Source organism: Grampus griseus (genome assembly GCF_964374135.1).
Source record: "Grampus griseus genome assembly, chromosome: 13".
In the NCBI taxonomy this organism is placed as follows: Eukaryota; Metazoa; Chordata; class Mammalia; order Artiodactyla; family Delphinidae; genus Grampus; species Grampus griseus.
The window spans coordinates 41,784,835-41,812,382 of record NC_139007.1 but is presented as its reverse complement, the minus strand read 5'-3'; the positions used below and the strand labels follow the sequence as shown (position 1 = coordinate 41,812,382).

The window sequence follows — 27,548 nt, the reverse complement described above, 5'->3', positions numbered from 1 at the left end:
TAAATTTTAAATTTCATTAATTCACAAAGTAAATGAAAAACAATAGAAGATAGTTGTTTTAAATTGTAGATAAATATTAAAATTTCGGTGTATAAATGAGACATAACTGCTGATATGGATGTAGTTGTGATTTTTATTTCATAATAAGAATATCATGAGACTTCTTTAGTCTGAAAACAGTTTCAATAATAAAGTATACAGTGTTATTTCTCAAATTCAGCTAAACCTTCTCTTTCATAATAGCAGACGCTCACATCTTATAACTTTTTGTCTTCTCCACAGAGTATGTTTTTCAGCCTGGAAATGCGCAATGGTTACCTACATGTGTCCTATGACTTTGGGTTTAGCAACGGCCCTGTGCATCTTGAAGACACAATGAAGAAAGCTCAAATTAATGATGCAAAATACCATGAGGTACTGATGGTTGCAGTTTGAGTATTTTGTTTTGTTTTATTTGTATTTAGATCTACTGATCTAATCAGATGGTCAAATGAGATAGGTGAGAAAGTAATTAAACTGAACACCTTCACATATAAAAACCAAGTGAAAGGCCCTCACCTACTTAACTCCAGGATAACATTTCCTTTAAAAGAATGGATATTTTATCATATTGGAGTTGTTTGTTTGTTTTAATAAATTTATTTATCTGTTTTTGGCTGCGTTGGTTCTTCTTTGCTGTGCACAGGCTTTCTCTAGTTGCCATGAGCGGGGGCTGCTCTTCATTGAGGTGTGCAGGCTTCTCATTGCGGTGGCTTCTCTTGTTGCAGAGCACAGGCTGTATGCGCGCGGGCTTCAGTAGTTGTGGCACACAGGCTCAGTAGTTGTGGCACGGGCTTAGTAGCTCTGCGGCATGTGGAATCTTCCCAGACCAGGGATCGAACCCATGTCCCCTGCATTGGCAGGCGGATTCTTAACCACTGTGCTACAAGGGAAGTCCCATATTGGAGTTTCTAATAAAAGAGTCAGTGAAGATTCATTTTAATTGCTTCATTGATCAAAAGACTCCCATTAATACTCTATCTCTTGATTATGATGGCACTTCTATACATTTGTTGAAAATGAGAGTGTAGATACACAGCCATTTTTTTGCTTTTTCCTTGAGTCCCATTAAATGTAAAAAGAGTAGATATAAGTAAATCATTTCCTTTTAAACCATTTATCCAAAACTTAGAAAATACTAACACAGATTTTCTTATAAAGAAAACCCACAAGAGTGCTCTTCAGTCCTGAACAGATGTGAAGTATACTGATAATATATTTCTTCTATTTTCACTAACAACTACTTTAAATCTACACTTTAATAAAATATATAAAAGGCATAATATCTTTTAAGTTGAACTGAAATGCAGAGACTAGAGGCTATATTTCTCTTTTCAGTTCAAAGTCCATAGCCTTCATGAGGATGGTTTACAAAGAATATTTTAACTATTTCTCTGACTGGCATTTTCCCACATTCATTAAAGCATCTCACTACACCACAAAAAAATGACACCTGGCAGCATTCAGTCCAGGGCCCAGAAGGTAACTGTTTATAATTTTTTTCCTGAATCCCCTCAGAGGGGCAAAATAAAACAGTTGGTCTCATAGCAAAATTTTTCTTGGGCTAGCCTTATCTCCATATGGAAACCCTTCTCCAGCAAATATGAACTTCTGGTTATCTGAGAAAGAGTTTTCATGTCTGTGAGTAAGAAAGGAAGATCTTATTCCCCGCTTTGTGAACAAACAAGCATAAGAACATGGAGGCCCAGCTCTTACAACCAGAATAATTAAAATATATAGCAGTCTTCAAAAAGGTGATTGTTGGCTTCCCTGGTGGCGTAGTGGTTGAGAGTCCGCCTGCCGATGCAGGGGACGCAGGTTCGTGCCCCGGTCCGGGAAGATCCCACATGCCGCGGAGCGGCTGGGCCCGTGAGCCATGGCCGCTGAGCCTGCGCGTCCGGAGCCTGTGCTCTGCAACGGGAGAGGACACAGCAGTGAGAGGCCCGCAAAAAAAAAAAAAAAAAAGGTGATTGTTAAGGAGTGATCAACTTACTATGCACTATTTCTCCCAGATCTCAATCATTTACCACAATGATAAGAAAATGATTTTGGTAGTTGATAGACGACATGTCAAGAGCATGGACAATGAAAAGATGAAAATACCTTTTACAGACATATACATTGGAGGAGCTCCCCCAGAAATCTTAGAATCAAGGTAAGCTTTTTTGCTGTTGTTAAGCTGCTTGTTCCTAACGAAGCACTGGGCTGAGGATTCAACATCCAGGAGAGGTGTAGTAAATGTTTGAGCATTCCCACCTACTATTTTTGTACACGTTTACAGAAGCACACACACAGCCATTCACCCGTGGGCCCTGTGCAGCTAGTCCTCATGACCCCCTTAAATTGTCATCTAGTAGATGTGATCTACAGATTTCTTTAATTATTTATTACTCTTAGAACATAGTCTAATGCAGTATTTCTTATCCGCAAGAGGAAAGGTGGAGCATGTGTATTATGTGAAAACAAAGAAGCATTGTGTTCATTTACTTTTGTTTTAGTATTAATTTAGACTTATTTGAACTCTCAAATAGCATCTTAGGGTAAACAAAAATTTTAAGCCTGTGGGGGTTGTGAATTAAGTATAATGAAACATTAATATATTCAAAATTTCAGCTGTCTCATTACCATCAGTTCATAGCATCAGAGACTCTTAAAACTGAGAGACAACTTTAGGATATTCCAGTCCAGTCACTCTCAACCCTGCTTCACATTAGAATAAACTAGAGAACTTTTATAAACATCGTTACCCATGACCATTCTCCAGAAATTCTAATTGTTCTGGGATGAGGCCCCAACCGTAAGCTTCCTTTCCAAACTAAATATCCTCTTCAATTCCTTCAGCCATGCCACATGGGATATTTAACCATTATGGTTGCTGTATGTGCACCTCAGTCTGTCAATTAGCATGATCATGCAGGTATGATCTTGTCAGAGCAGAGTAAAGTGGGACTGTTACCCCTTAATTTGGCCAGTGTTCACCTAAAATACATGGAAGTCATTGTAACTTGCTCAAAATTAACTTCATATTCATACAATATCCAATAATATGTTCTTGGGCACTTCCTATCTTAGCCATAATGATGGGTGCTAGGATTACAGTTTTGAGCAAAATGCCATCCTTAATCTTAAAGATAAAGGATTTCTCACTTTCCTATTGCTCCAGAGGCCCAGCGTTCACTAAAAACTTCTCTAGCCTTAGTTGATTAGTGTGTTGCAGATACATTAAGGACAAGTAAATGAGTTCATGACCCAAGTGGATTAGTGGAAGACTGAAGACCCGGGTTCAAATCCTAACTTACCACTTGTGACATTAAAAAAAATTACTTACTATTTCTCAGTTTCACTTTATAGGTAAACCATGTGAAACTGCCAATTTTTGACCCATACATATGTCAGTTCATTATGGTTCAACCTATTAATCATCTGTAAAAGGGAAATAATAACATCACCATCTATATCACTGAATTGTTATACAGATAAAATGAGCTAATGTAAGTTAAAGGATCTTGAAAATTATAAAGAAGTAAACAAATTGGCTTCGTGCAGAATAAAGCTGTTCTGTATGCAAAGATTAGACATTACTGTGTGCTTATGAAAGAAGGCATGAGAATATGAATAATTATACAGCTATTAAAAATAACTATAAATAAAATCAAAATTTTATATCCTACATATGTAGGGTAACATCATCATCACCACCACTACCATCATCATCATGGCTATATCAGTAAAGACTAATTTTCTTTTCCAGGACCCTAAGAGTACACCTTCCCCTGGATATCAATTTCAGAGGATGTATGAAAGGTTTCCAGTTCCAAAAGAAAGATTTCAATTTATTAGAACAGACAGAAACCCTGGGAGTTGGTTATGGATGCCCAGAAGACTCTCTTGTAAGTACACGATCAAAAGGTTTTTAATAAATAGACAAGAAACTTACTGCTCTTAAAAGCTGAAAAAGCTCTTTTCTCTGTAATCCTGTGTACACCTTGGGCTCTTTTCTGCCACCAGTGGAAAGAAGAATCATTAAGCTAAAAAGGCTTGTGGGGATCCTCTGTGACTTGTCCAGTTGCTTCACTTTTCAATGGTTGGGGCTACCAAAGCCCAGAGAGGCTGCGTGAGCATCTTCACTCACTCATGGTGGAGGAAGTAGGGAAGCTGAAACCCCATCTTTTAGAGGCATACAGAAGGAAGGCTAGCATGCCTGAATTCCAGTATAAACCAGAAATTAAAACATAACTATTAACATAGGAACTAGCAGATAAGGCCTTTGGTATGTAAGAAATGGGCATTTTAAGCTTTTTGATAATTATCCAAACACTGTATTCCTACCTTCTTTGGCACACAGATATCTCGCAGAGCATATTTCAATGGACAGAGTTTCATTGCTTCAATTCAGAAAATATCTTTTTTCGATGGCTTTGAGGGAGGTTTTAATTTCCGAACATTACAGCCAAACGGGTTACTGTTCTATTATGCTTCAGGGGTAAGTATTTGTTTTTCCCTGTGGAATCTTCTTTGTGGCAATCGTTTTGTCTGTTAAAAATACTTTTAAGCACCTTAAAAGTGATTTTCAATTCAGATTAATTTTGACTCGTGTACACACACAAATGTCTCATTTCCGACACTTTGTAAAATATTATATATGTTGTATATGAGGAGTTTTTAACCTGGGCTTCATAGACCCACCTCTCAGGGGTTCATGGAAAGAATTCAGTGGGTCTGTGAACTAGGTGAGAAAAAATTACAACTTTATTTTCTCTAACTACAATTTAGCATTTTCTTCAATTGTGAATGTTGGCAACAAACCACAGTAATATTAGCAGTACCTGTCACTTTGTCATTAATAGAAATCACAGGTATTTTTCATTGCACATTATAGTAGTCACAGGTATCTCAAAATATTTTTGCTCATTGCTACTTCTAAATTGCAGTAGTTATTAGATCTGCTAATAGATTTTATTATTTAGTGCCTTAATGTAGAAGTACGTATATAACTATATCACATATTTATTGGTTCAATATTTTGAAACTGTATTTCAATGTAATTGGTTTCCTTTGTATTCCTACATATTTTGTTCAGTGATTTTAAAATATTTTATGAAGGGGTCCATATGTATCACCAAACTGCCAAAAGAGTGCATAGCACAAAAAATGTTAAGAATCTCTGTGTATATATACAAACTCATGTGTGATTCAGTTTGTGAAATAGTTCTTGAATTTGGTATAGAACACTGTAGCTCAGCTTATAAAGATATGCTGTGTTGAGAATACAATAAGGTTTGTAAAAGTTTGGTGACCTTAAGTTCTAACTGATTTATCTCTGAAAAGGTCGTCACCAATATATACACTGATGGACCAAGTCATAATATGATTTATAAAAGCAGCTTTTACTTTTCATTCTTATTACCTTGTATCTGTCACATTTATATCCAATTTAAATCAGTAGCATCTGTGAGAATTTACCCAAAACACTTTGTAGGACCTCTGCCACCAAACCTGCCTCAGATTACCATGGTTAGTTAAATAATACCTTTTGTCCACAAAAAGTAGTTATGTTGAGGGCTAACTGTAGAGGTTGATGCCCACGTAGGGAAGAGAAGGAAGATTATCATTTTGCCAATATTTTAAGACAAGCAATAAGCAAATTCAGAAAAAGATGTTAACTTCTGCTATTTTAAAATTTTTCTGCCTCTGTAGATGAAAAGTGAAACATTTTTAAAAGCCACATTAGCAAATTAACCCATGCCTGGTCATCTAGCTACATCCCCAAGGAAATTCAAATATTGCCTTTTCAAAAGTGAGACTGATGACAGAATAGAAATGCCTGAGTTAAGAAAGTAACTGATGCTGGGATGACAACTACTTAGCATGACAAAATCACCTGAAATTTTCAGTTCAAAATACAGGAAATTCCTCTTTCCATTGAAATGTATCTGATTTTATAGGTAACACCAATACAAGCAATAGAGTATTTTGTTGTTGTTGTTCATAGAAATTATTTTTCAAGCAAATTTCCCACACGATGGGTGTTCCTTTAAGCAATCCCATTAAGTAAGTGTTGAAGATGTGTCCATCTTTTGGATGCCTGGCCTCCCTAGTTAAAAAACCTGTGCTTGCATTTCAGTCAGACGTGTTCTCCATTTCATTGGATAATGGCACTGTGATCATGGATGTAAAGGGAATCAAGGTGCAGTCGGCAGATAAGCAGTATAATGACGGGCTGTCCCACTTCATCATTACCTCTGTCTCCCCTGCAAGGTACAGCTCCTCACTTTATTTTCTTTCTACCAGATGGCTTTATCTGTAGGGCATGATTCTTTCCAGTGACCACTGTGAATAATAGGCTATATTATTACTTTTATAGTGTTTAAAAAAATGATAGAAGGAACAACTTACCTTCTTTTTAAAAATTGATATCGGGCTTCCCTGGTGGCGCAGTGGTTGAGAGTCCGCCTGCCGGTGCAGGGGACACGGGTTCGTGCCCCGGTCCGGGAGGATCCCACGTGCTGCGGAGCGACTGGGCCCGTGGGCCATGGCCGCTGGGCCTGCGCGTCCGGGGCCTGTGCTCCGCAGCGGGAGAGGCCGCAGCAGTGAGAGGCCCGCGTACCACAAAAAAAAAAAAAAAAAAATTGATATTAATTTTTAAGACATGCCAAATAAATCACTATAAAATTAACTAACAGGTATGTAAAGTTTTTTTCCCAGTGAAACCGTAAGCTATAATCTTGAGAGAAGTACCTGCACATAGCACTTACTAAATGGAGTGCAGTGTTTTGCACATCTTAGAAGGAGCTCAGCAAATAATTGGTTTCATTAGGTTTTAATTAAACAATTGAGAATGTTGCATTTACGGCCACATTTTAAAAAGTCTAATAACTTTATCTTTAACATATGTAATACTGAGTTTCTTTTTCATAAAAAGAAAGTCTTTCTGGAAAAAGAAAGAAATTTCCGTTGTAGACTGCTGCTATTCTATGTCCACTTCTATGGAGCCCTCCCATTATAAAAAACATTAATAGGTCTTTTCAAGACACCATTTCCAATCACTATCAGTGTGCTTTACAATGAAAATAGTTTCCCACAAGTGTGATTAAATGATCACCATGATTTATGTTCTGATTTTTCCACACCAAAAAAAAAAATAAAAAGTTGCCGATGACTAGTCATCTGAACTTGCTTCTATGGGTTTAAATTCTAGTCATAGTTTGGAGAGTCTTTTCTGCATATAGACATAGTCAGCCGTTTTACCCTGAGTCTCACGAAGAGTTTGGCAACTTGTTATCTTGTCATTAACCAGATGTTCCATTTCAATTCCATGAGAAAACCTGCAACCTAGAATGGAACTCGAGGTAAAATGTTAGCTGTGTAGTGCTTAAAGAAGCTTTTTCCTTACAGGTATGAATTGATAGTAGATAAAAGCAGACTTGGGAGTAAGAACCCTACCAAAGGAAAAGTGGAACAGACACAAGCAGATGAAAAGAAGTTCTACTTCGGTGGCTCACCCATCAGTCCCCAGTATGCTAATTTCACTGGCTGTATAAGCAATGCCTACTTTACCAGGTATAATATTTTTATTATTCATAAATCTGCATGATTGATAAAGAAGATCAAGTCGATAATGAAAATATTTATGGTGTTAAAACTTAGAGCTATGAAATATCAGAGGCATTAGAGGGTAGTAATTAAAAGCTTGCATGTGCTTGAGAAACTGACACACTTGGGTTTGTGTGTAGGTGTTTTGCCTTTTAATTTCTGTATGACATTGGCCAAGTAAGCCTTCATTTCTTCACCTGCAAATTGCAAATAGTAACAGGGCCTGCCTGGTAGACTTGTTATGAGGATTAAATGAGATAATGTGCATAAAGCACCTGGCGTACAGCAAACTATAAATATTAAATGCGATTATTTCTGTACTTATTATCAATGGTATAGTACAGAGCAACATACCCAAATCATCCTTAAAGGTCTCAGAAAGTCTTTTTTAACTTAATGCATGACTTCATTTTTTTCATCATTTTTCTTTTATTGAAATTTAGTTGATGTACAGTATTATGTTAATTTCAGGTGTACTACATAGTGATTTGACATTTGCATATGTTATGAAATGCTCACCAAGATAAGTCTGCTAACCATCTGTCCCCATACCATTATTACAGTATTATCAACTGTATCCCTTTTGCTGTTTGTTACACGCCAGGGGCTTATTTATGTTGTAAGAGGGGCTTGTACCTCTTAACCCTCTTCACCGATTTTGCACCCCCACCTCCCCTTTGGCAGCCACCCATTTGCTGTCTGTATCTATGGCTCTGTTTCTGTTTTGTTGTCTGTTTTGTTTTTTAGATTCCACATATAAGTGAAGTCATGTAGTATCTGTCTTTCTCCATCTGACTTATTTCACTTAACATAATACCCTCTAGATCCATCCATGTGACACATGGCAAGATTTCATTTTTTGTGGCTGAATAATATTCCATATACATATATATATACCGCATCTTTATCCATTCATCTATCAGTAGACACTTAGGTTGCTTCCATATTGTGGCTATTGTAAATAATGCTGCAATGAACATAGGGGTACATATATCTTTTCAAATTAGTGTTTTTGTTTTCTTCTGTAAATATCCAGCAATGGAATTGCTGGATCATATGGCAGTTCTATTTTTAATGTTTTGGGGAACCTCCATACTGCTTTGCATAGTGGCTGCACCAGTTTATATTGAGGGTTAGCACATCCTCACTAACACTTGTTATATCTTGTCTTTTTTATGACAGGCATTCTGACGGTGTGAGGTGGTATCTCTTTATAGTTTTGATTTGCATTTCCCCGATGATTAGTGTTGTTGAGCATCTTTTCACATGTCTGTTGGCCATCTGTATGTCTTCTTTGGAGAAATGTCTACTTAGGTCCTCTGCCCCCTTTTTTAATCAAGTTGTTTGTTTTTTTTACGTTGAATTGTATGAGTTCTTTGTGTATTTTGTATATTAACCCTTTATCAGATATATTATTTGCAAATATCTTCTCCCATTCTGTATGCTCCATTTTTGTTTTGTACTTAACAAAGACAGTGAGGGCCCCCTGAGTACAAAAACATGCAAGGAAGGAATTTAATACAGATTAAGTAACACAGATGAGGTCCCCATCATCCAGAGCATGGTGAGGGAAAACATGTTCATCTGTCAGAATGTGCTGGTGCCAGGTACAAAGTTATTGGTTAATTGGTTAAATGATGATTTCAAGGGTTCTCATTAAGGTAGTGGTTGGTGGATAAAGGCCCATCATGTACGTGTGCACACACACACATTTTAATTGCTAAGGTTCTTTGACTGCCATAGTTTCATCATGTAATTCTAAACAACATTTTTAAGGTTTTTCTTTCCTCTATTACAAACACAGGTTGGATAGAGATGTGGAGGTCGAAGATTTCCAGCGGTATTCTGAAAAGGTCCATACTTCTCTTTATGAGTGTCCCATTGAGTCTTCGCCATTGTTTCTCCTTCACAAAAAAGGAAAAAATTCCTCAAAGCCTGAAACAAGTCGGAATAAAAAGGTAAAAGATAATGCCGTGCCAACTTCTTGATTGCCCTTGTATTCCACACACACAATTCTAGACACTGATGCTTTATAGAATTTACTCTTGTTTGCAACTGTGTACATATGAAAGATACGATTCCTGTAGTATCTGATATTGCAGTTTACCAGATTTGTTGTATCATTTCTTGTTCCCAGAAAAACAGTTTGAATAAGCTTTTACTCATACTTCCAACTACTTTTCATTACAGTAGTTAAAATTACTCTGTACTTTATAATATATATTATTTATTGTGCTAATTCTCTAGTATCATTTGCTTTCACATAACTATCTCTGGTTTCTGTCACAGTCATGGAAATTATTAGTCTCTGATCTTACCCTGTTTTCCCCTCCTTTCTTGACCTTCATTTTAACCACTCACACAGTTGACCTGTGGCATCAACTAGGGCAGCTGTTTCATCAAATTCTTGAGCCCTAAATTGCGTTCACTGATGACTATTCTTTCTCGTTCATTTACTCCTAGCATGTACACTATTTGCCTTCATTACAAGTGAAAGTCTAATTCCTTCTCATTCTTTCAATCTAACCCTCCCTACTCTTTCCTGGTCAGATGTTAACAATGCACTCAAGTACCAGTGCTCCCATCCTGGTCCAAGCCATCATCATCTCCCATATGAATTACTGTAATAGCCTCCCAAGAAGACTCCCTGCTTTTACCTTGTTGCCCAATAGTATATTCTCAGCACAACAACCAGATCCTTTTAAACATGCGCTATCATGTTACTCCTCTGCTCAAAGTGGCCCCCCACTTCACTCAGAGTAAATGCTCAAGTTCCTACAATGTCATAAGAGGCCCCATATTTTCCAGGCCTCTTTCCCTCACTCACTCTTCTCCTCCCATTGATCTCCTGGCTATTTCTAAAAACAGGCCATGTTCACTCCTGCCTAAGATCCTCACTTGAGCTTTCCTCTTGCCTGGACCACTCTTCCCCCAAATATCTGCATGGACAACTCCTTCGCCTTCTAGGACTGCCCAACTGTCATCTGCTCAGTGAGCCCTGCCTTAACCCCTATTTTATTTTATTTGTTTTTTTTAAATTGAAGTATAGTTGCTGTATAATATGTTACAGGTATAAATATAGTGACTCACAATTTTTAAAGGTTATACTCCATGTATAGTTGTTATAAAATATTGGCTGTATTCCCCATGTTGTATAATATATCCATGTAGCCTATTTTATACCTAATAGTTTGTACCTCTTATTTCCCTACCCCTATATTGTCCCTCTGCCTTTTCCTCCCCCTACTGGTAACCACTAGTTTGTTCTCTCTGAGTCTGCTTCTTTTTTTGTTATATTCACTAGTTTGTTGTATTTTTTAGATTCCACATATGTGACATCATACAGTATTTGTCTTTCTCTGACTTATTTCACTTCGCATAATGCCTCCAAGTCCATCCATGTTGCTGCAAATGGCAAAATTTTGTTCTTTTTTATGGCTGATTAGTATTCCATTGTGTGTATATATATATATATATATATATATATATATATATATATACCCCACATCTTTTTATCTGTTCATCTGTTGATGGCCATTTAGGTTGCTTCCATATCTTGGCAATTGTAAACAATGCTGCTGTGAACATTGGGGTGCGTGTATCTTGTCAAATCAGAGTTTTTGTTTTTTCAGATATATGTCCAGTAGTGGAATTGCTGGGTCATATGGTAGTTCTATTTTTAGTTTTTTGAGATACCTCCATACTATTTTCCACAGTAGCTGCACCAATTTACATCCCCACCAACAGTGTAAGAGGGTTCCTTTTTCTCCACGTCCTCACCAATTTGTGTTCTTTTTGATGATAGGGATTCTGACAGGTGTGAGGTGGTATCTCACTGTGGTTTTGATTTGCATTTCCCTGATGATTAGTGATGTTAAGCATCTTTTCATGTGCCTGTTGGCTTTTGGCATCTCCTCTTTGGAAAGGTGTTTATTCAGGTCTTCTTCCTATTTTTTAATTGGGTTGTTTGTTTTTTCAATGTTGATGTATCTTAGCCCTTATTTTATACCCCAGCCCACCTCCTGCCTTCTACCACTACTACTGATCCTTTATCTTTTCCTAGCTGTTCTTTTTTCCATAGCACCTATCACATTTTACTTTATTATAGACTTTATTTATTATGGTTATTATGAGAGGCCTAATAGTTCATAAATGGAAAATGCACAAATAATATACTCTTTATAGAAAAAGGCAGAAAGCTGTCCTGCAGAGAAAAGGAGAATGAAAGCAAACACTGACAAAAACAACGCTGAGATACCAGAAACATCCAGATAAGGAGTGCCTTAATTCTTCCTAGCTTTCCAATTCCTGATTCTTGCCTGTGGTAGGACCCCCACTACACTTTCTTTTCTTGGATTGCGGAAGATACTCCTATATCCTTATAACACATTTCCCTCTTTGTCTTAAGTAGCTCAACCAGTTTGGCTATAATCTGAAACAAAAGAATCTTGCTAAATTGAAATTGGTACCACCAGTTGGATTGCAACTAATAGACCTTCAGAGAAAGAAATTACACTGGTAAAGTCAAGTCTAGCGGGGTTTAGTGGGAATCCACACACACGTACCCATTTTGGGATAGTAAACTGAGTCTCTGTGTTATATGGTAGCAAAGCAATTGATTAAATTATAACTTTTCTTTTTTTATTGTTATTCAGAGCATATATCCACAGAGGATTTAGGGTATTTGGTTGCCATATATAAATTTTATTAGTTTTTGCAGCAGACAAGAGACAGGTCCTAGTCCATGTATTCCCACGGTGAAGCAGAGAAAGGCAAGGCTGGTCAATTGAGACTCGTGATCCAACAAGCCCTGCTTTGCTGAGCCCCTGTCGTCTAAGTTACTGTCACTCTCCTCTCACAGCTAAGTGGATACACTGGTTGAGAAAAAGTGAGATCCTCTCCACTGGAATGGAGAGAATGAAGAATGGCCAGAGTTGGGGAAAGTCCCCGACCCCCACCAATCTCTCACCCGCACCCTCCATGCCACGTGCACACCATTTCCAGCTTTGTTCCTCAATGAGACAAAGGTGATCAATCTCCCATTATAAGGCTTGTTACTCCACTGGGGTTGGAATACAGTGTGGAGTCAGGGGAAATTTCCCAAGATACATTAGAGGGAAAGAGTCTCCCTGAAGCCCCACTCCAGCCCGTTCTGTCCACCCGTAGCTTGAAGCTATGGCCGTTATTTATAGGTGAGAGCCTGGGCCAACCAAAAACACATTGGTGACTGGATGTACTTCCTCCATCCAAGAGAGGAGGCTTGCTTCTGTAGCAGTGAATCAGGTTCTGAGTCCTGACAACTATGTGAGGAATGGAAGAAGGGATGGTAGAACCAGGTGGGCTTTTCTTTAGGACAGGTGAGTCTCTGAGCACCACTTCACTTTCTCCAATCTAACCACCACTGAGAGAGTTTCCAGTATCAGGACCCAACTTTAAGAGCCTCTGCCCTGAGAGCAGGGCACTGGCACAGCTGGTCTGCCCTTTAATTCATTCATCTGCCCTCTGCCCACCATACCTGTATTTTGAGGGTAATTCTGGGATTTGCCTGGAACACTGATTTTTTTTGGAGGTCTTATATTTTGCCCATATGAGATTAGGAATTTTATTGTCAGTCTGTTCCAATCTGTATTATTATCTTCTGGAAATTCCACACTGCTTTGTTCGACTAGTAGAAAGCCTCATAGACTTCCAGGACTATTGTGGATTTATTTTTATGTGTATAGTTCTTCTGACATTTCAGTGGGAATTAGGGAGGAGGAAAACTAAATGTGTGCATTCATTCAACAACTTGAACCAGAATTGTCTTTTCTCCTTTAATCCTGTGTCTCATCCTGACTCTTACTGTGTTCTCCAGTTCTCCCTAGTGCCAAACATTTCCTCTCTCTCCACCCTTGCTTTGTTGCAGGATTTCTTCCCAAGTGGGTCAGATCAGGCCACTCCCTGCTTTTAAAACCTGAGTGTCTCCTCATCACCTAAAACACAAGACTCCATTCTTTACCAAGTCATCTAAGGTCCTTTCTGTCCAGCAACAACCTGTCTTCCAATTTGTTGTTTAAAAGCCTATTCTTCCAAATCAATTTTCAGTCCTTAAAAAACAGGAAGCATGTCTCACTCACCTTTCTATTCCCTACCACACACTGCCCATGGAAGGCACGCAGAAACGTTGATTTCTTTCCCCTTCACTCCTACCTATTAGGTACTCAATAAACATTTGCTTGAATAAATAAGTAGATGAATGCTCAGATTTACTTGCATGTACTTTTGCTTCAGAAATTGACTAAATGACCATTAAATAGTAGTCTATAGTTTCACAATTCTAAATTTTAAAATCAGTAGTGCAATTTTAAGAGCACAAGATAGTTTTTAAAAATTGTTTTATATCCTGTCACATAGGTTTGCTACGTATCACCAAAAATATTCTTAAATATTTTGAAGATGTTACTAAGTTGTTAACTTTTTATACAGGATGTGTAAATAATAATATGTGTATTCGAGTGATATTGTTGCATATGATATGAGGATTTTATTGATTTGTCTCAGGGTTATTTTATTGCCAGCTTTTTCATTTTTCATCATTGATTAAGATGTGCATTTAATTTAAATCACAGAGCACTTGTCTCTATAGCTTCACTATCACAGACTAGAATTTTGGATTTGTTAACATACTCTGTTGTTGTTGTTTGTTGTTGTTACTGCTGCAGCTACTGCTGGCATTTGCTTATGGTGGTAGAGGAAGGAAGAGAGAGGTCTAATATTTTATGAGTGGAAAATGCACAGATAATATACCCTTGAATTATTTATCATCATTATTAATGATAAGAAAATCAAAAATGAATTTTTGCTACTAGTATGTCAGTTTTGTCCCTTAAATGATTCATTGCCTATTCTTATAGGGAGAGAAAAGCAAAGATGCTCCTTCATGGGATCCTGTTGGCCTGAAATTCCTAGAGAGGAATGTTCCAAGAGACTCTCACTGCCACCTTTCCAACAGCCCTAGAGCAATAGAGCATGCCTATCAGTACGGAGGGACAGCCAACAGCCGCCAAGAGTTTGAACACTTAAAAGGAGATTTTGGTGAAAAGTAAAGTAACATACTATCCTTTCAGAAACTTGATGCCATGGCTGGGCTGCATCCTTATTTGCCATATGTCATCCTTTTCCTATAATTTTTCTGTGCCAAATTAATCGTATTCGTTTATCATCAAAACAAATACTAAACAGTACATGATTCATACTGTCCAACAAATAACATTCTCTGTGACTTTCTTCCCAAAAGTAAGGTGCATAAAACAGCATTCTCCTAGGAGTTTGCTGAACTTTATCAAAAAGAAAAGACAATCAAAGAAAGGAAGATGGGGTAAATTTTAAATGACTCATCATTTAACCTTGCTATCACCTTCCCTCCCCCATACAAATTGCTTTCAGATTGTAAATGGGAATGCATCTGAACTGCTAGAAGGTTAATAAGGAAAGACACTGAAAATACAAATGCGCTTGTATCTCTGTTGGCCCTCAAGCTATCTCTAAAGTTCATCACTCTTCCTGGTATTTCACAAATCTCCAGGTTATTTAGTATTATTGAAGATTTCTTTGTAAACTGTTAGCACCCAAATATTCTTATATAGGTCTTATATAGCTCTTTCAAACATTCATACAAGCAGTGCATTCAATAAGAAACTCCTAATGCCTTCTAATTTCCTGTTTTCCTAATGGGCAGAATCAGTATTTTGTATTCTTCAGGAAAAATTTAGAGTTAATCAGACTGGAAATTAGCCTCATAAATGTATCTTACCTATGGCCTAGAGCTAAATTTCTAGAAAATTTTATTTAATTTCTACACATTCTGGTAGCTGTTTTTAGCATGTGATATCCATTAATTTATTTTTACAGGGAGAAAATTGAATCTGTATTTTAGACAGTACACAAATCATATTGTTTCTATGCAAAATTATATATGCATATTAATTACTACTATTTTGTCCACATGAAGCTTCTTTAACATAAAGATTTTTACTAAACTAATTGCAACCATACTTTAAAAGGAAGACATGAGATTATCCTTTACTGAAACAACACTTTCTTAAATGTGGGATGTATCCCTGTTGTGTGAGGAAATGGAGAAGGATTTACATTTTTGAACTAGCGGTACTTACCCGATACTCACTAATAATACTAAGAATGTTAGTATTCTAATTTAATCTTTAATCTAATAGTATTCTATTCTAATCTTCTAATAATACTAATAATTAGAAGAATGTTGCTTGGGATTAGATCGAATGGCTTTATTCTTCCTTACACTCTGTTGCCTTGGAAAGTTAGAGATCACCCTCAGTCTCCTCTGACAGGTGGTAAGCTTTTTCTTCTCATTTACCAGATCCCAGTTTTCCATTCGTCTGAAAACACGTTCCTCCCATGGGATGATTTTCTATGTCTCGGATCAAGAAGAGAATGACTTCATGGCTCTTTTCTTAGCCCACGGCCGCTTGGTTTTCATGTTTAATGTTGGCCACAAGAAACTGAAGATTAGAAGCCAAGAGAAATACAATGATGGTTTGTGGCATGATGTAAGTTGAAGGCAGAGAATATTATTATCAGCCAATGTCCACCACTGTCAAATGGACTGACACTAATACCCACCAGGGGTTTTTCTAGAAACATCCATGTAAAAATTCTGTTGCTATATGTTCAATTTCAAAGCCTTCATTAACTCATTATAAAAATCTTGACGCATATTATTTTAAAAGAAATACAGTCTGAGTATAATATTTTTGACAGATCAATTTTCTTTAGTGCAGTTATTTTAAACAAAAGATCAATGGCCAACATAAACCGAAGTTTGTTTTTAAGGATATTTCACTCGACTGGGTTTTTTTTCCACTGCCTATAATGTTCTAAATTTTCAATGATTGCTGAGTGTCTCGTAGACTAAGCTATGGGAGGTACAAAGTGAAGAGTAAATCTGTTAGGACGACAGGATACAACAGGTAGAATAACCTAAATATCAAAGCAATTCAGTGTGTATATACTGGAAAGAGTAAGCAATGTCAGCTGCATTACAATTAATTATAATTAAATTTACAAGAGAGAGCACGTGGACTGGCCAGCTGGGCAGAGCCTCAGAGAACTCTGCTAAACATAAGCTGTATTCGGAAATTAAGCCTGTAATTTTAAATCAAGCGTTAAAGGAAGAGACTCCTAACCTTCAGAGAAAGGACCACTTTTTTAAAGAACTTCTGTGGCATTGCAGTTGCAAAGTTGGGAGGAGAGGCAACACAGCCTTCTCTATTGTCGTTCTCTCCATCCAGGTGATATTTATTCGGGAAAAGAGCAGCGGCCGACTGATAATTGATGGTCTTCGAGTCTTAGAAGAAAGTCTTCCCCCTACTGGAGCTACCTGGAAAATCAAGGGTCCTATTTATCTGGGAGGTGTGGCTCCTGGAAAGGCTGTGAAAAATGTCCAGGTAAGCCAGGCATGACCAGGTAGAGCCATCGACCTTTAGAGCTGGAAGATCATTTACTCTGGCCCTCATTTTACGATTAGGAAACTGGCAAAAGTAAAACTGTAGTTTGACTGGAGATGGGGTACATAAGTGGGTATTGTCCTGAGGTTGTCTGTCCACCCTGTGACATTACAAAGCCCAGAGTGATCTTTTGATTCTAGGGTAGAGGTGAGATGAAAAATGTTTCAGAGATACAAACTATCATGAAAAGTTATGTCTCAAGGAGATGCTTATTTGTTCAGCAAGTAACCATACTTTTAATCTTAAAAAAATACCCAAGAAAGAATTCCCTGGCGGTCCAGTGGTTAGGACTCAGTGCTTTCACTGCCATAGCCTGGGTTCAATCCCTGGTTGGGGAGCTAAGATCCTGCAAGCCATGTGGCACAGCCAAAAAAAAAAAAAAACCAAAAAAAGAAAGCAAGTCATTCCATTATATCAATATATTATTGGATGAAAAAAACCTTTCAGGCCCTTATGTAAACTATGATCTCATTTTCGTTTCTACACACACACACATACACACAATTTGTAAATGTGCAAGGAAATGTGGTTACCCCTGGGGAGACGTGAGTATATAGTAGAAAACAACAGCAACATTATTTTTGTAATTTAAAAGTTTAAAATATTGGACCTTTAAAAATTATCTAGCAATAAAGGAATGCATCAAAGGACTAAGTTTTTTTAACATAAATATAGATTTGACTTTAACACAAAGAATTAATATACTTCTAAGATCTGTTAATATATGTGGATAAAGCAAAAAAGGGGGAAAATGTTCATGTTTAATTAGATTTTAGGTATGTACCCCCAATTCCATGATAACTTCTTTAAAAGAAAGATTTCCAAAGCAGTGTGAAATCAGTTATCTCAAGTGGCCCGTGTTCCATGTTCTGTAGTATGATAAATGCTCAACCACAACAATGAAGACAGTGAAGCAAGCTTTCTGCTGTTTATTTAGCCATGGTAGATTTAACAGTTAAGAACTTTGCTAGCCCTCATCAGCATTAGGTGATCTAGGGCACAGCTGTTCTTCTTGAAGAGAAACAAACGAGGATATTTCTAATGTTCAATTTGAAAACCACAGCTACAATTTACCTTGTCTTGAAAAACGTAAAAATTTTTGTTACCTTAATTATGGTAGGCTGTCATTATCAAATACAAAATTCCAGCTTCAAAGAGCTAGTTATAAAGCAACTACCTGGAAAACTACTGATCATTCAGATAGCTAAGATAAATAAGGCAAGAAATTACTTGGTTTCTCTCTGGACTCAAATCCCTTCATTTTGTTTCCCTTGGGTACATCTGTGAGTGTTGAGAAAATGGATTTTAAGAAATGTCTTCTTCTCTCAGATAAACTCAGTCTACAGCTTCAGTGGCTGCCTCAGCAACCTCCAGCTCAATGGGGCCTCCATCACCTCTGCTTCTCAGACATTTAGCGTGACTCCTTGTTTTGAAGGCCCAATGGAAACAGGAACATACTTTTCAACAGAAGGAGGATACGTGGTTCTAGGTAACAATGACTTATGTTAAAACGTGAATCATGAAATACTTCATTCCTAGAGGTGGCTAACAGGGATATTGGGCCCAAAGATAAAAACCAGAAAATCTAACTCAGCCCTAGAAAATGGCCTCTTTCCATAAGAACCACCTTTCTCCTCTCCTACCCTCCAAACTAGACACATGGACCGTGCCCATCCCTGTTTGCTTTCCCCAGCCAGTGCTTCTCCACAGCTGCCAGACCTCTGGAGGTAGACCATCTTGGCCCCTTTAGAATTTCCTATGCTGCACCATGGTCTAACCTGTGTTGGCTCTTGGCCACCTCAGTCTCTAGGTCTTTCTCTGCTCCCTCTAAGCATCACCCATTGTTCCTACTAAGGAAAGGTCCACTTCTTCCCCTTGCCAGCAACTCTAGCAGACAACACTATCCCAAAAACATTTTATTTCTGGATTTTTATTCTCCTCAACTCTTACTCTCTCACTCATTCAACAAAGTTTTTATTGTGTGCCTCTGGTATGACAGTCCCTATGCCAGGTGATGGAACATAATAGTTCTAAAAATAAATAAATACAATCCTGGGACTTCCCTGGCAGTCCAGCAGTTAAGACTTTGCCTTCCAATGCAGGGGGTGTGGGTTCGATCCCTGATCGGGGAGCTAAGATCCCACATGTCTCGCGGCCAAAAAACCAAAACATAAAACAGAAGCAATATTGTAACAAATTCAATAAAGACTTAAAAAAAAAAGCATCAATAATTCCAAAAAATAAATAAATAAAATCCTAAACAGACTGCACACAATCACCAACCAATCCATTCCACCAACATTCTATAGAGCAACCATTAGGTGTGAGGAAGGTACAAGGACAGATGCTGGGAAAGAAGATAGAAGAAGGGTATAAAACCACATGTTCCCTGCCCTCAGCATCCTCTGAATAAAGACATTACAGTGCAGCCAAGTATTCCTTCTTAAACCGCCCACATATCCAATAGAATAACCAGAGGTAATATATCCTCTCTTTGTCTAGCTCGTGGTTTTACTTTCCTTTCTCATCCTTTATCCCTACTAAAACACCTACAGGCACATTTCTCAACCCTTCATTGAATTTCGGTGATAAGAACTCAAAGACTTGGACAGCCTGAAAAGCATAGCAACCTGCACAATTTATGTTCTCAATAAACATTAATTAATAGCAGGAAAAATTAAAAAGTTATCTATGAGGAGACACGTCAAGTGAACATTATTAAGATGCCCAGGTTTGCAATGAGTCTCTTGGAGTGAACACAGCTAGTCTTAAGAAGAATTCATTTTCTTGCATCACTGCAATAACAGCTCCTAACTGCTTTTGCTGCTCTCACTTTGTTTTTCCTCCCAAATGCTCTGCAGCACTGGCACCAGTTACTTTTTTAAGAATTATTTTAAATACAGATCTGATCAAGTCAGCTCCCTTGCTCAATGACTGCAAAGTCAAGTCTGCCTTCCATACTGGAGCACTAGAGCCCTTCCCAGTGTGGCTCCCACCAGCCTTCCCCATTCACCTTGCCTCCGTCTACCCTTACAGGGGACAGTCCAGCCACACTGGCGTTCACAGTGCTCTCCAAATGTTCCAGCCTCTGTACTTGTGTTCAGACGACTCACTCTTCCCAGTTTGCTCTTTCCTCCTTCTCACTTTTGAGATACTAAATGGTCCTGCTAGTTGGAATCAATTTCTCCTCACCTGTGCTCACATAGCCATGCTGTGTTTTCAGCAAGCTGTTTCCTCCCCAGGCCCCAGAGCAGGAGTGGTGTGCTAGTTATCTCAGACCCCCACGGAGCTTTCCACAGTGTGTTGGACATGGAAAACAACACTTTCTGCTTACCTATTGAAAAATGCATCAAACTTTCAAAAACAAGTACAAAAATCTGCAATCAAACCATGGTTACAAAATTTAGGTTGCTGTTCTTGAGAACTAATAGTATTTCTCTCCATAGATGAGTCTTTCAATATTGGATTAAAGTTTGAGATTGCATTTGAAGTCCGTCCCAGAAGCAGTTCTGGAACCCTTGTTCATGGCCACAGTGTCAATGGGGAGTACCTAAATGTTCACATGAAAAATGGGCAGGTAATGTGTTAAAAATTGTCTTAACAGTCTGTCTCCTCTGATCTTGGATTCTGGATCTGAAGCAGATTTATTTCACAGAATTATTTCATCAATCTTTCCTAACTGGGGGAAAGAACAAACAACAGGGAAGGTATAACATAAAATTAAAACGCAGGCAATATTTGGATTCAGATTCATACGTTGGGAATTGATTTGATTAGAGCAAAGAGCCACGGAATTGTGGCAAAAATCAGTAATTAAAAGGTTTTAACAAAAGAATCGGAAGAGAAATTTTTTACAACAAATGGAAGCAGCAAACATGTTCAACTATCAAAACCAACAAGTACTAAAACATCGCTCTATAATCTATATGCATATATTTTCAACTACTAAAAACAAAAACTTCTGTTATAAACACCACTTTCATCCTTAAATAATATTACTAAAGAACATTCATGAGAGCACTCAAATAAATATGAAGCATATTTTCAATGATGTCCCTAACTTAATATAACTGATTTTTGTTTGCGTTCCCGTATATTCTATTAAACCATATAATAATAAAACAAATCCTTGTATGGTGCTTTACTGTGTGTCAGATACCATTCCAGTTGCTTTATATGGATTAACTCATTTAATCCCCCCAACAGCTCCATGAAGTAAGTATTATAGTTATCACCCTTATTTTGCAAATGAGAAAACATGGCACAGAGTGACGTAAGTGGGAGCGCTGGGGTGGGAACCCAGGCAGTCTGGCTCTTAGAGTCCATGCTGTTCATCAGTACCTTAGCCTGCCTTGTATAACACATTTCATCTTTAAAATTAAAGGAATTTATTGTGTTATATTACTGTTCCTCTGCCCCCTCTTCTCTCCTGTGTCATTATTTTGTTCTCTCTCTGAGGAACAGTTTAAACTTTCTGTAGCCTACTGAAGAGTGACCCCTTGTGTTCAAATTGCAAAGCTAATCATGTCTGGATGTTAAAAGTTCTCCTTCCCTGTGGTAAATGTAAGAAATTTCATTTTATCACAATGAGGAGAAATGAAATTAAATTCCACAATGTGCCTTGTCTTTTGCAGGTCATAGTGAAAGTCAATAATGGTATCAGAGACTTTTCCACCTTAGTGACACCCAAGCAGAGTCTCTGTGATGGCAGATGGCACAGAATTACAGGTGAGAAAAGCTGAGTGTCCTGGGTTTCCTTAATAAAGTGAGCCTACACACCCACCTGTGGCATGATGGCTTGGCAGAACTTAGACTATAACTTATATGACAGAATAGGTAATAGATGACAGTCTAAAAGCGGCCAAGAGAAGAGAATCAAATGTGACTGTACTAAAATGTGTATATTGAATCCACATGTGATTTGAAAATATTAATGCTGCCAGAATAGTCTTCGGGAGTTGTTTAAATAATGCATACCTTATGGAGCAAAAATGTAGCAGAAAGAGTATCCTAACTATTATCCCTTTCAAAGGAAAATGTTAGTTATTTTTTGCTTAGACATTGATGTTTTCAGTGATTAGAGGAAAGTGTATGGTTTATTCCGGAATAAATAAAAGCCATTACTGTAATGAATTATTACCTTTCATGTGAAAATTAATCACTTTAGTGTCACTTATGACCACTCTTTTCTCTGTATTTCAGTTATTAGAGATTCAAATGTGGTTCAGTTGGATGTAGACTCTGAAGTGAACCATGTGGTTGGACCCCTGAATCCAAAACCAGTTGATCAAAGGGAGCCTGTGTTTGTTGGAGGTGTTCCAGGTAAGAGTTATTTTAAAATGACAAGTTTCCAAATCCAAAAAGACACTAAGTTCTCATAACTGTTATTATACTATTAAGAATTGAGCTATGTATTTTCATAATTCACCTAATAACTCAAAGGATTTTATATACAATATCCTTTCATAGGAAAAAGTATACTGACAATTATGAAACGTTATCCAAGGATCAAAACAAAGTAACACATAAGAACTACACCACGGCATTCTAAACAGTAGATAACTTCTCTCCCTCTGCTGTATCTGCTTAATTTTTTTCTCTTCACTTTACATACCCTCCTCACATACACACAGTGAAACACACTCTATCTTACCTCTGACACAAAGAAAACTCATACACTATTGCTGCTCTAGGATCTGAGGAAGAACCTTGGAGAACTAAAAGTTTGTGGATAGTTGCTCCTCTTCCACACTAAGAGAGAATACACAGTTCTTCCCAACCAGGACTAGTTTGAAATGTGAAAACAGCTGCAGACCAGAAGTTCTGTTGTTCCTATGTAGTCAAATTCCCTGAGAGGTTCCCAGCTGCAGTTCTGTAAACATCATCAGTGACATCACTGCTGTCATCTGCCAAGAATGGTGTATAATCCAGGATGGTGATAGGACACTTATGGACCCTCCACAATTACTTTAAACCTCTGAAGCAGGGACCATGGCCTTATGTTGAAAGTGATTGTTTCACACACTTCATTAACTTGGAAAAATTGAATGATAAAGGTAGCAAGAGGGAAAAATCAAGCTTTTACATCTGAATTTGGTGGGGATTTTAAGGAAAAACTTAACATGGTTTTACCTTGCATCCTAACTAGACTATTTTAGACTGACCCATGTAAAGGCAAATAATGCTTTAAGAGAGTGAGAAAGATTAAGCATCCAGTCTTGCGTACTCACAAAATAGTAGCAACAAAGCACTCTTCTGCTTTGTAATATGAATTTTTCAAATACCAGTATAGACAATAACAGTAACTCACTGATGAAATATTTGAGACCCTCAAAAAGCAACGCTTCTTCTCCTTTACTCCCGCTGTCCACTCCCATCTCCATTTCTCAGTCCTCCCCTCCTGCTCCAGGCTTTGGTTCTGAAAGAAATACTGGCAGAAACCACATTGCACTTCATACAGGTACAGTATGGAAGATGTGTCTTATCAGTTCCTCCATTTCTGCACATTGCTTTCTTCCGGGAAATCACAACGTAGTCTAAAATATTTCACACGTTCCCAGGGGACTACAGGATCAAAGTCAGCCTGGCATGCAAGGTCCTGATCATCTGCCCACCCCCCCACCCCCGCCTTGCCCCTGCCTCTGGGGCCTCCCCCTACCTGCTGGGACTTGCAGTCCTCTGGATGTTCAGTGATGGTCTCTTTGCTCCAGGCCTTTGCACAAGTGCACAAGGCATCAGTTTCTGGAAGATGTTCTTTCTTGCCTCCCCTAGTACCTTTTCAAGGAACTTCTCCCACTCTTCCCCCAACTTTACTCCTATTGACCTTGAGGATCCAGCTCAGACTTTTTACACACATGCCTCCCTCCCACTAGAGTGTGCTATGCATACCACCTTTGTGGCACTTATTGCAGAATATTGTTGAAGCTAAATTGTACACTTCTTGCTGCCAGAGAACACGACTTCAACACACAACAAATATGTATTGAGTGTCTATTAAGCACTGTGCTAGGCTCCAGGAGATGAACAAAACAAGCGTGGGCTCACGGAAGTTATGGTATTTGTTCTTTACTTTGCACCCAGAGTGCTTACTATATCAAATATTTGTCTCTCGTTCAAACAAATATTTGTCTCTCTGATTTGTGTTTGTTTTCAGAGTCTCATCCCAGCATTACACACTGCCATCATCTCTCACTGTAAGACTTGGCTAAGCTCTACAGACTGGGTGGGAAAGATATACCTGAAGCCAAATTCTGCCTGCCTGAGACATGCAATGAATAGCAAATTTTAGCTAATGAGCCAACACACAGGAGCTAGCAAAGCATACCCACCAGCCCACTGCACCACTGCAGCCCTTAATTCCATCTACGAATCATGCCAGCAAGCCTAGAACAGAAGCAATTATAATTTAAGCTGAACATCATTAATCACATAATTTTGAGCTGTTCAAGATTAATTCCACTAAAATCACATCAGAAACTGGGGCATGAAAAAGAATAACTAAAGGAAATTAGGCATAAACAAAACCCCTATATGCACTGAAATCTCTTAGAATCCCAACCAGCTCTCTTATACAAGGCAGAACCCTGGTAACACATTGTTTCTATCAATAAAAAGTTAATGCATTGAAGTTCAATGAACTTTATACCAGAAAATTCAGCTTCATTGTATGATCATTTAAAAATCAAAATTAGAAGTTAATTTTTTGAGTTAAGGACGATTCATTCCTGTACTGAAGATCCTGCATTATTCTGTATATAGTCAAGCTTTCAACCTGGGGAATGTTTGCTCTTAAAATCATGTGTTGATTTTATCAATCAATTACTTAGGGTTCTGGGGCACTTTATTGTCACTCCTGCAATAAATTGTGTAGTGAATTATGCAGACCATAATTTCTACATGAACTATTTCCTCTAGAATTTGTCCCCCATGAACCACAGGGTGGTAAGCTTGGGCAGAATCAAAATCCATGTTCTAAAACTAGTGTCCAAAATGAACAGAAGAAATAGATGTTTCTACCTCTTACATTCTTTCCTGTTCATCTTTATTCTGATGATGAAGTACACTTAACAGGCTTGAAGAATATATATAGTCATACTAATCTAGAGACAAAGGGAATTGATCTCTTAGGCCCCTTCCAAATCTAAGACTTGATAATTATCATTCTAAATATGAAATGTTATTTCCATGATTTATTTTCAGTACAAAGCTTCTGCATATTCTTAATCTACATTGCTTGGAAAACTTATTACAGCTGCTTGATGGTATTTAATTTGCTGTCCTTTTTTATCTTCCCTCCTGAGTTACTGATTTCTAAGTGTTTTCCATCTTTTATCTGCTACTGCTCACATAGCTGTTTTGTACATAATAATAAGCTTTCACTAAATGGATTTTAATTTCATGATATTTCTAAGCTCTCTAAATTGCTTTAAATTATATTGCTTCTATCATCTCAACACATTTAATTGTGTCTGTACAATTAATAAGCATCAAGGCTGCTTCTAGATCTCTAATTAAGATAATGGGAGGAAAGTCCCCTGGCATACCCCAGGGCACCTGTACCCACACAAAGACTAGGCTAGTTATCATTATCCTATTTATAGTTTTTCAGCCCTAAGCTCAGAAAAATTAAAATTTAGTTTACTTGAATTCATTATTTTCTCATTATATTTTATGAGCTTGGCAAAAATGTGGAGGATTAAGGATGAAGGGTAATGATACAAATTAAACAAACATTAACCAATTCCAAGAAGAGTTTGGAAGCTAAATTTTCTTTCCTCTGTCTCAGTAAAGCACACAAAATAAGTGAGGCCCAGATGAAATGAACTCTAAAAAGCATATGTAGATCCCGAAAATTCACTGCTGAGGCTTTACTTGTAAGTGGTAAATTTCAGTGGTAAATACACAGCTGAATTATACTCTGAAATTTGATCATGGAAAACATGGCAAAACTTTAAAATTACTACATGTTCATATTACTTCAAAAGCAGATAATATTTCTGAGAAAATGCGTAAATTATTACTATATTCCGTCTTTGACATGAAAATCATCTTGATAATGTGAGCGGTTATGATGTATATTTTTGCCACAAAGTAATATTTGGGCTTGGAATGCCTCAACTGCAGTCTTTGTGTTCATTTCTTTCTTTTTCCAGAGTCTTTGCTGACACCACGCTTGGCCCCTGGCAGACCCTTCACAGGCTGCATCCGTCACTTTGTGATTGACGGGCGCCCAGTGAGCTTCAGTAAAGCAGCCCTGGTCAGCGGTGCCGTGAGCATCAACTCCTGTCCAGCAGCCTGACACAGCAGAGCTACTCAAGTACAAAGTTCTTTAGAGCACTGAAAGAAACACAAAGCCAGCCAGGAGGAGTGGCAGTTCTTCCTCTTGGTAGAAGCTTTCATCTAGTTGAGCAGGACTTAAATGAATCATCAGGGACTGGATGTTTATTATTTCTTATTTGGATTCTTACACCTTGGATCCAAAATGTCTGCCATGGATAACAATCAAAGGAGCGTTAAACTTACCTGTATTGTATTACTTCCTGCTGGCGAAATTACTGTTCCTGTGTCTAATAAAATAGAAGGGATTCTAAATAAACACTGGCACACATTTTTAAATCGTGGCTAGATTCTCAGATTCATCTTTCATTTAGGTAAGATAACATTCAGCCTATACCAAAATATCTTTGGTATACTTTCTTTATTTGAAAAGATATACTAATGTACATAAAATCTAAAATTAGATTATAGATTTGCTTTTAGCACTTTTGTTTGGTCTATCAGTATAGCAAGAATATTTTAGTTTTGCTTTTTTTTTTTTTTTTTTTGTGGTACGTGGGCCTCTCACTGTTGTGGCCTCTCCCGTTGCGGAGCACAGTCTCCGGACGTGCAGGCTCAGCGGCTATGGCTTACGGGCCTAGCCGCTCCGCGGCATGTGGGATCTTCCTGGACCGGGGCACGAACCCGTGTCCCCTGCATCAGCAGGCGGACTCTCAACCAATGCGCCACCAGGGAAGCCCCATATTTTAGTTTTATCAAGGTTTAATAAAGTAAATTTCTAACAAATTATCAGAAAATGGTAATATGTTTCCAGGAGAGAAAGAAAAGAAAGCCTCAATCGAATAAATGCCTACTTTTTTTCCTTTCTTCCTTAAAAGAAAACTAAAATTGTGCATGAGGGGAGGTTCTTGTAGGATATTGTTACTGTGTGTTCTGTAGGAATCATGAAGGACATTATAGCAAAGAGAATAAGACAAAGTCATACAATTCCACTTAAAAGTATAGAAGTCCTTTTATTAAAAGTTTTTTCCCCCACATACCTGCAACACAACTAGTCTTATTTCTAAAATTTTATAATTATTTTTTAGGTATATATATATATTAATAAAGTCTAGAAAA

General features: G+C 37.8%; 1 protein-coding gene across 1 annotated transcript in view; it reads left to right on the top strand.

The window, feature by feature from the left end:
* LAMA4 (laminin subunit alpha 4) overlaps positions 1–26,773 on the top strand; it is a 151,159-nt gene extending 124,386 nt beyond the window's left edge. The window contains exons 25-39 of the mRNA XM_082668705.1: positions 283–414; positions 2,052–2,194; positions 3,791–3,929; positions 4,385–4,522; positions 6,164–6,297; positions 7,435–7,599; positions 9,437–9,590; positions 14,526–14,713; positions 16,007–16,196; positions 16,938–17,093; positions 18,483–18,642; positions 20,600–20,730; positions 21,788–21,881; positions 22,356–22,475; positions 26,306–26,773. Of these exons, the coding sequence (XP_082524831.1) occupies positions 283–414; positions 2,052–2,194; positions 3,791–3,929; positions 4,385–4,522; positions 6,164–6,297; positions 7,435–7,599; positions 9,437–9,590; positions 14,526–14,713; positions 16,007–16,196; positions 16,938–17,093; positions 18,483–18,642; positions 20,600–20,730; positions 21,788–21,881; positions 22,356–22,475; positions 26,306–26,451 (2,190 nt within the window). The 3' untranslated portion in view covers positions 26,452–26,773. The remainder of the gene's footprint in view (positions 1–282; positions 415–2,051; positions 2,195–3,790; positions 3,930–4,384; positions 4,523–6,163; positions 6,298–7,434; positions 7,600–9,436; positions 9,591–14,525; positions 14,714–16,006; positions 16,197–16,937; positions 17,094–18,482; positions 18,643–20,599; positions 20,731–21,787; positions 21,882–22,355; positions 22,476–26,305) is intronic.
* Positions 26,774–27,548: the final 775 nt, after the last annotated feature.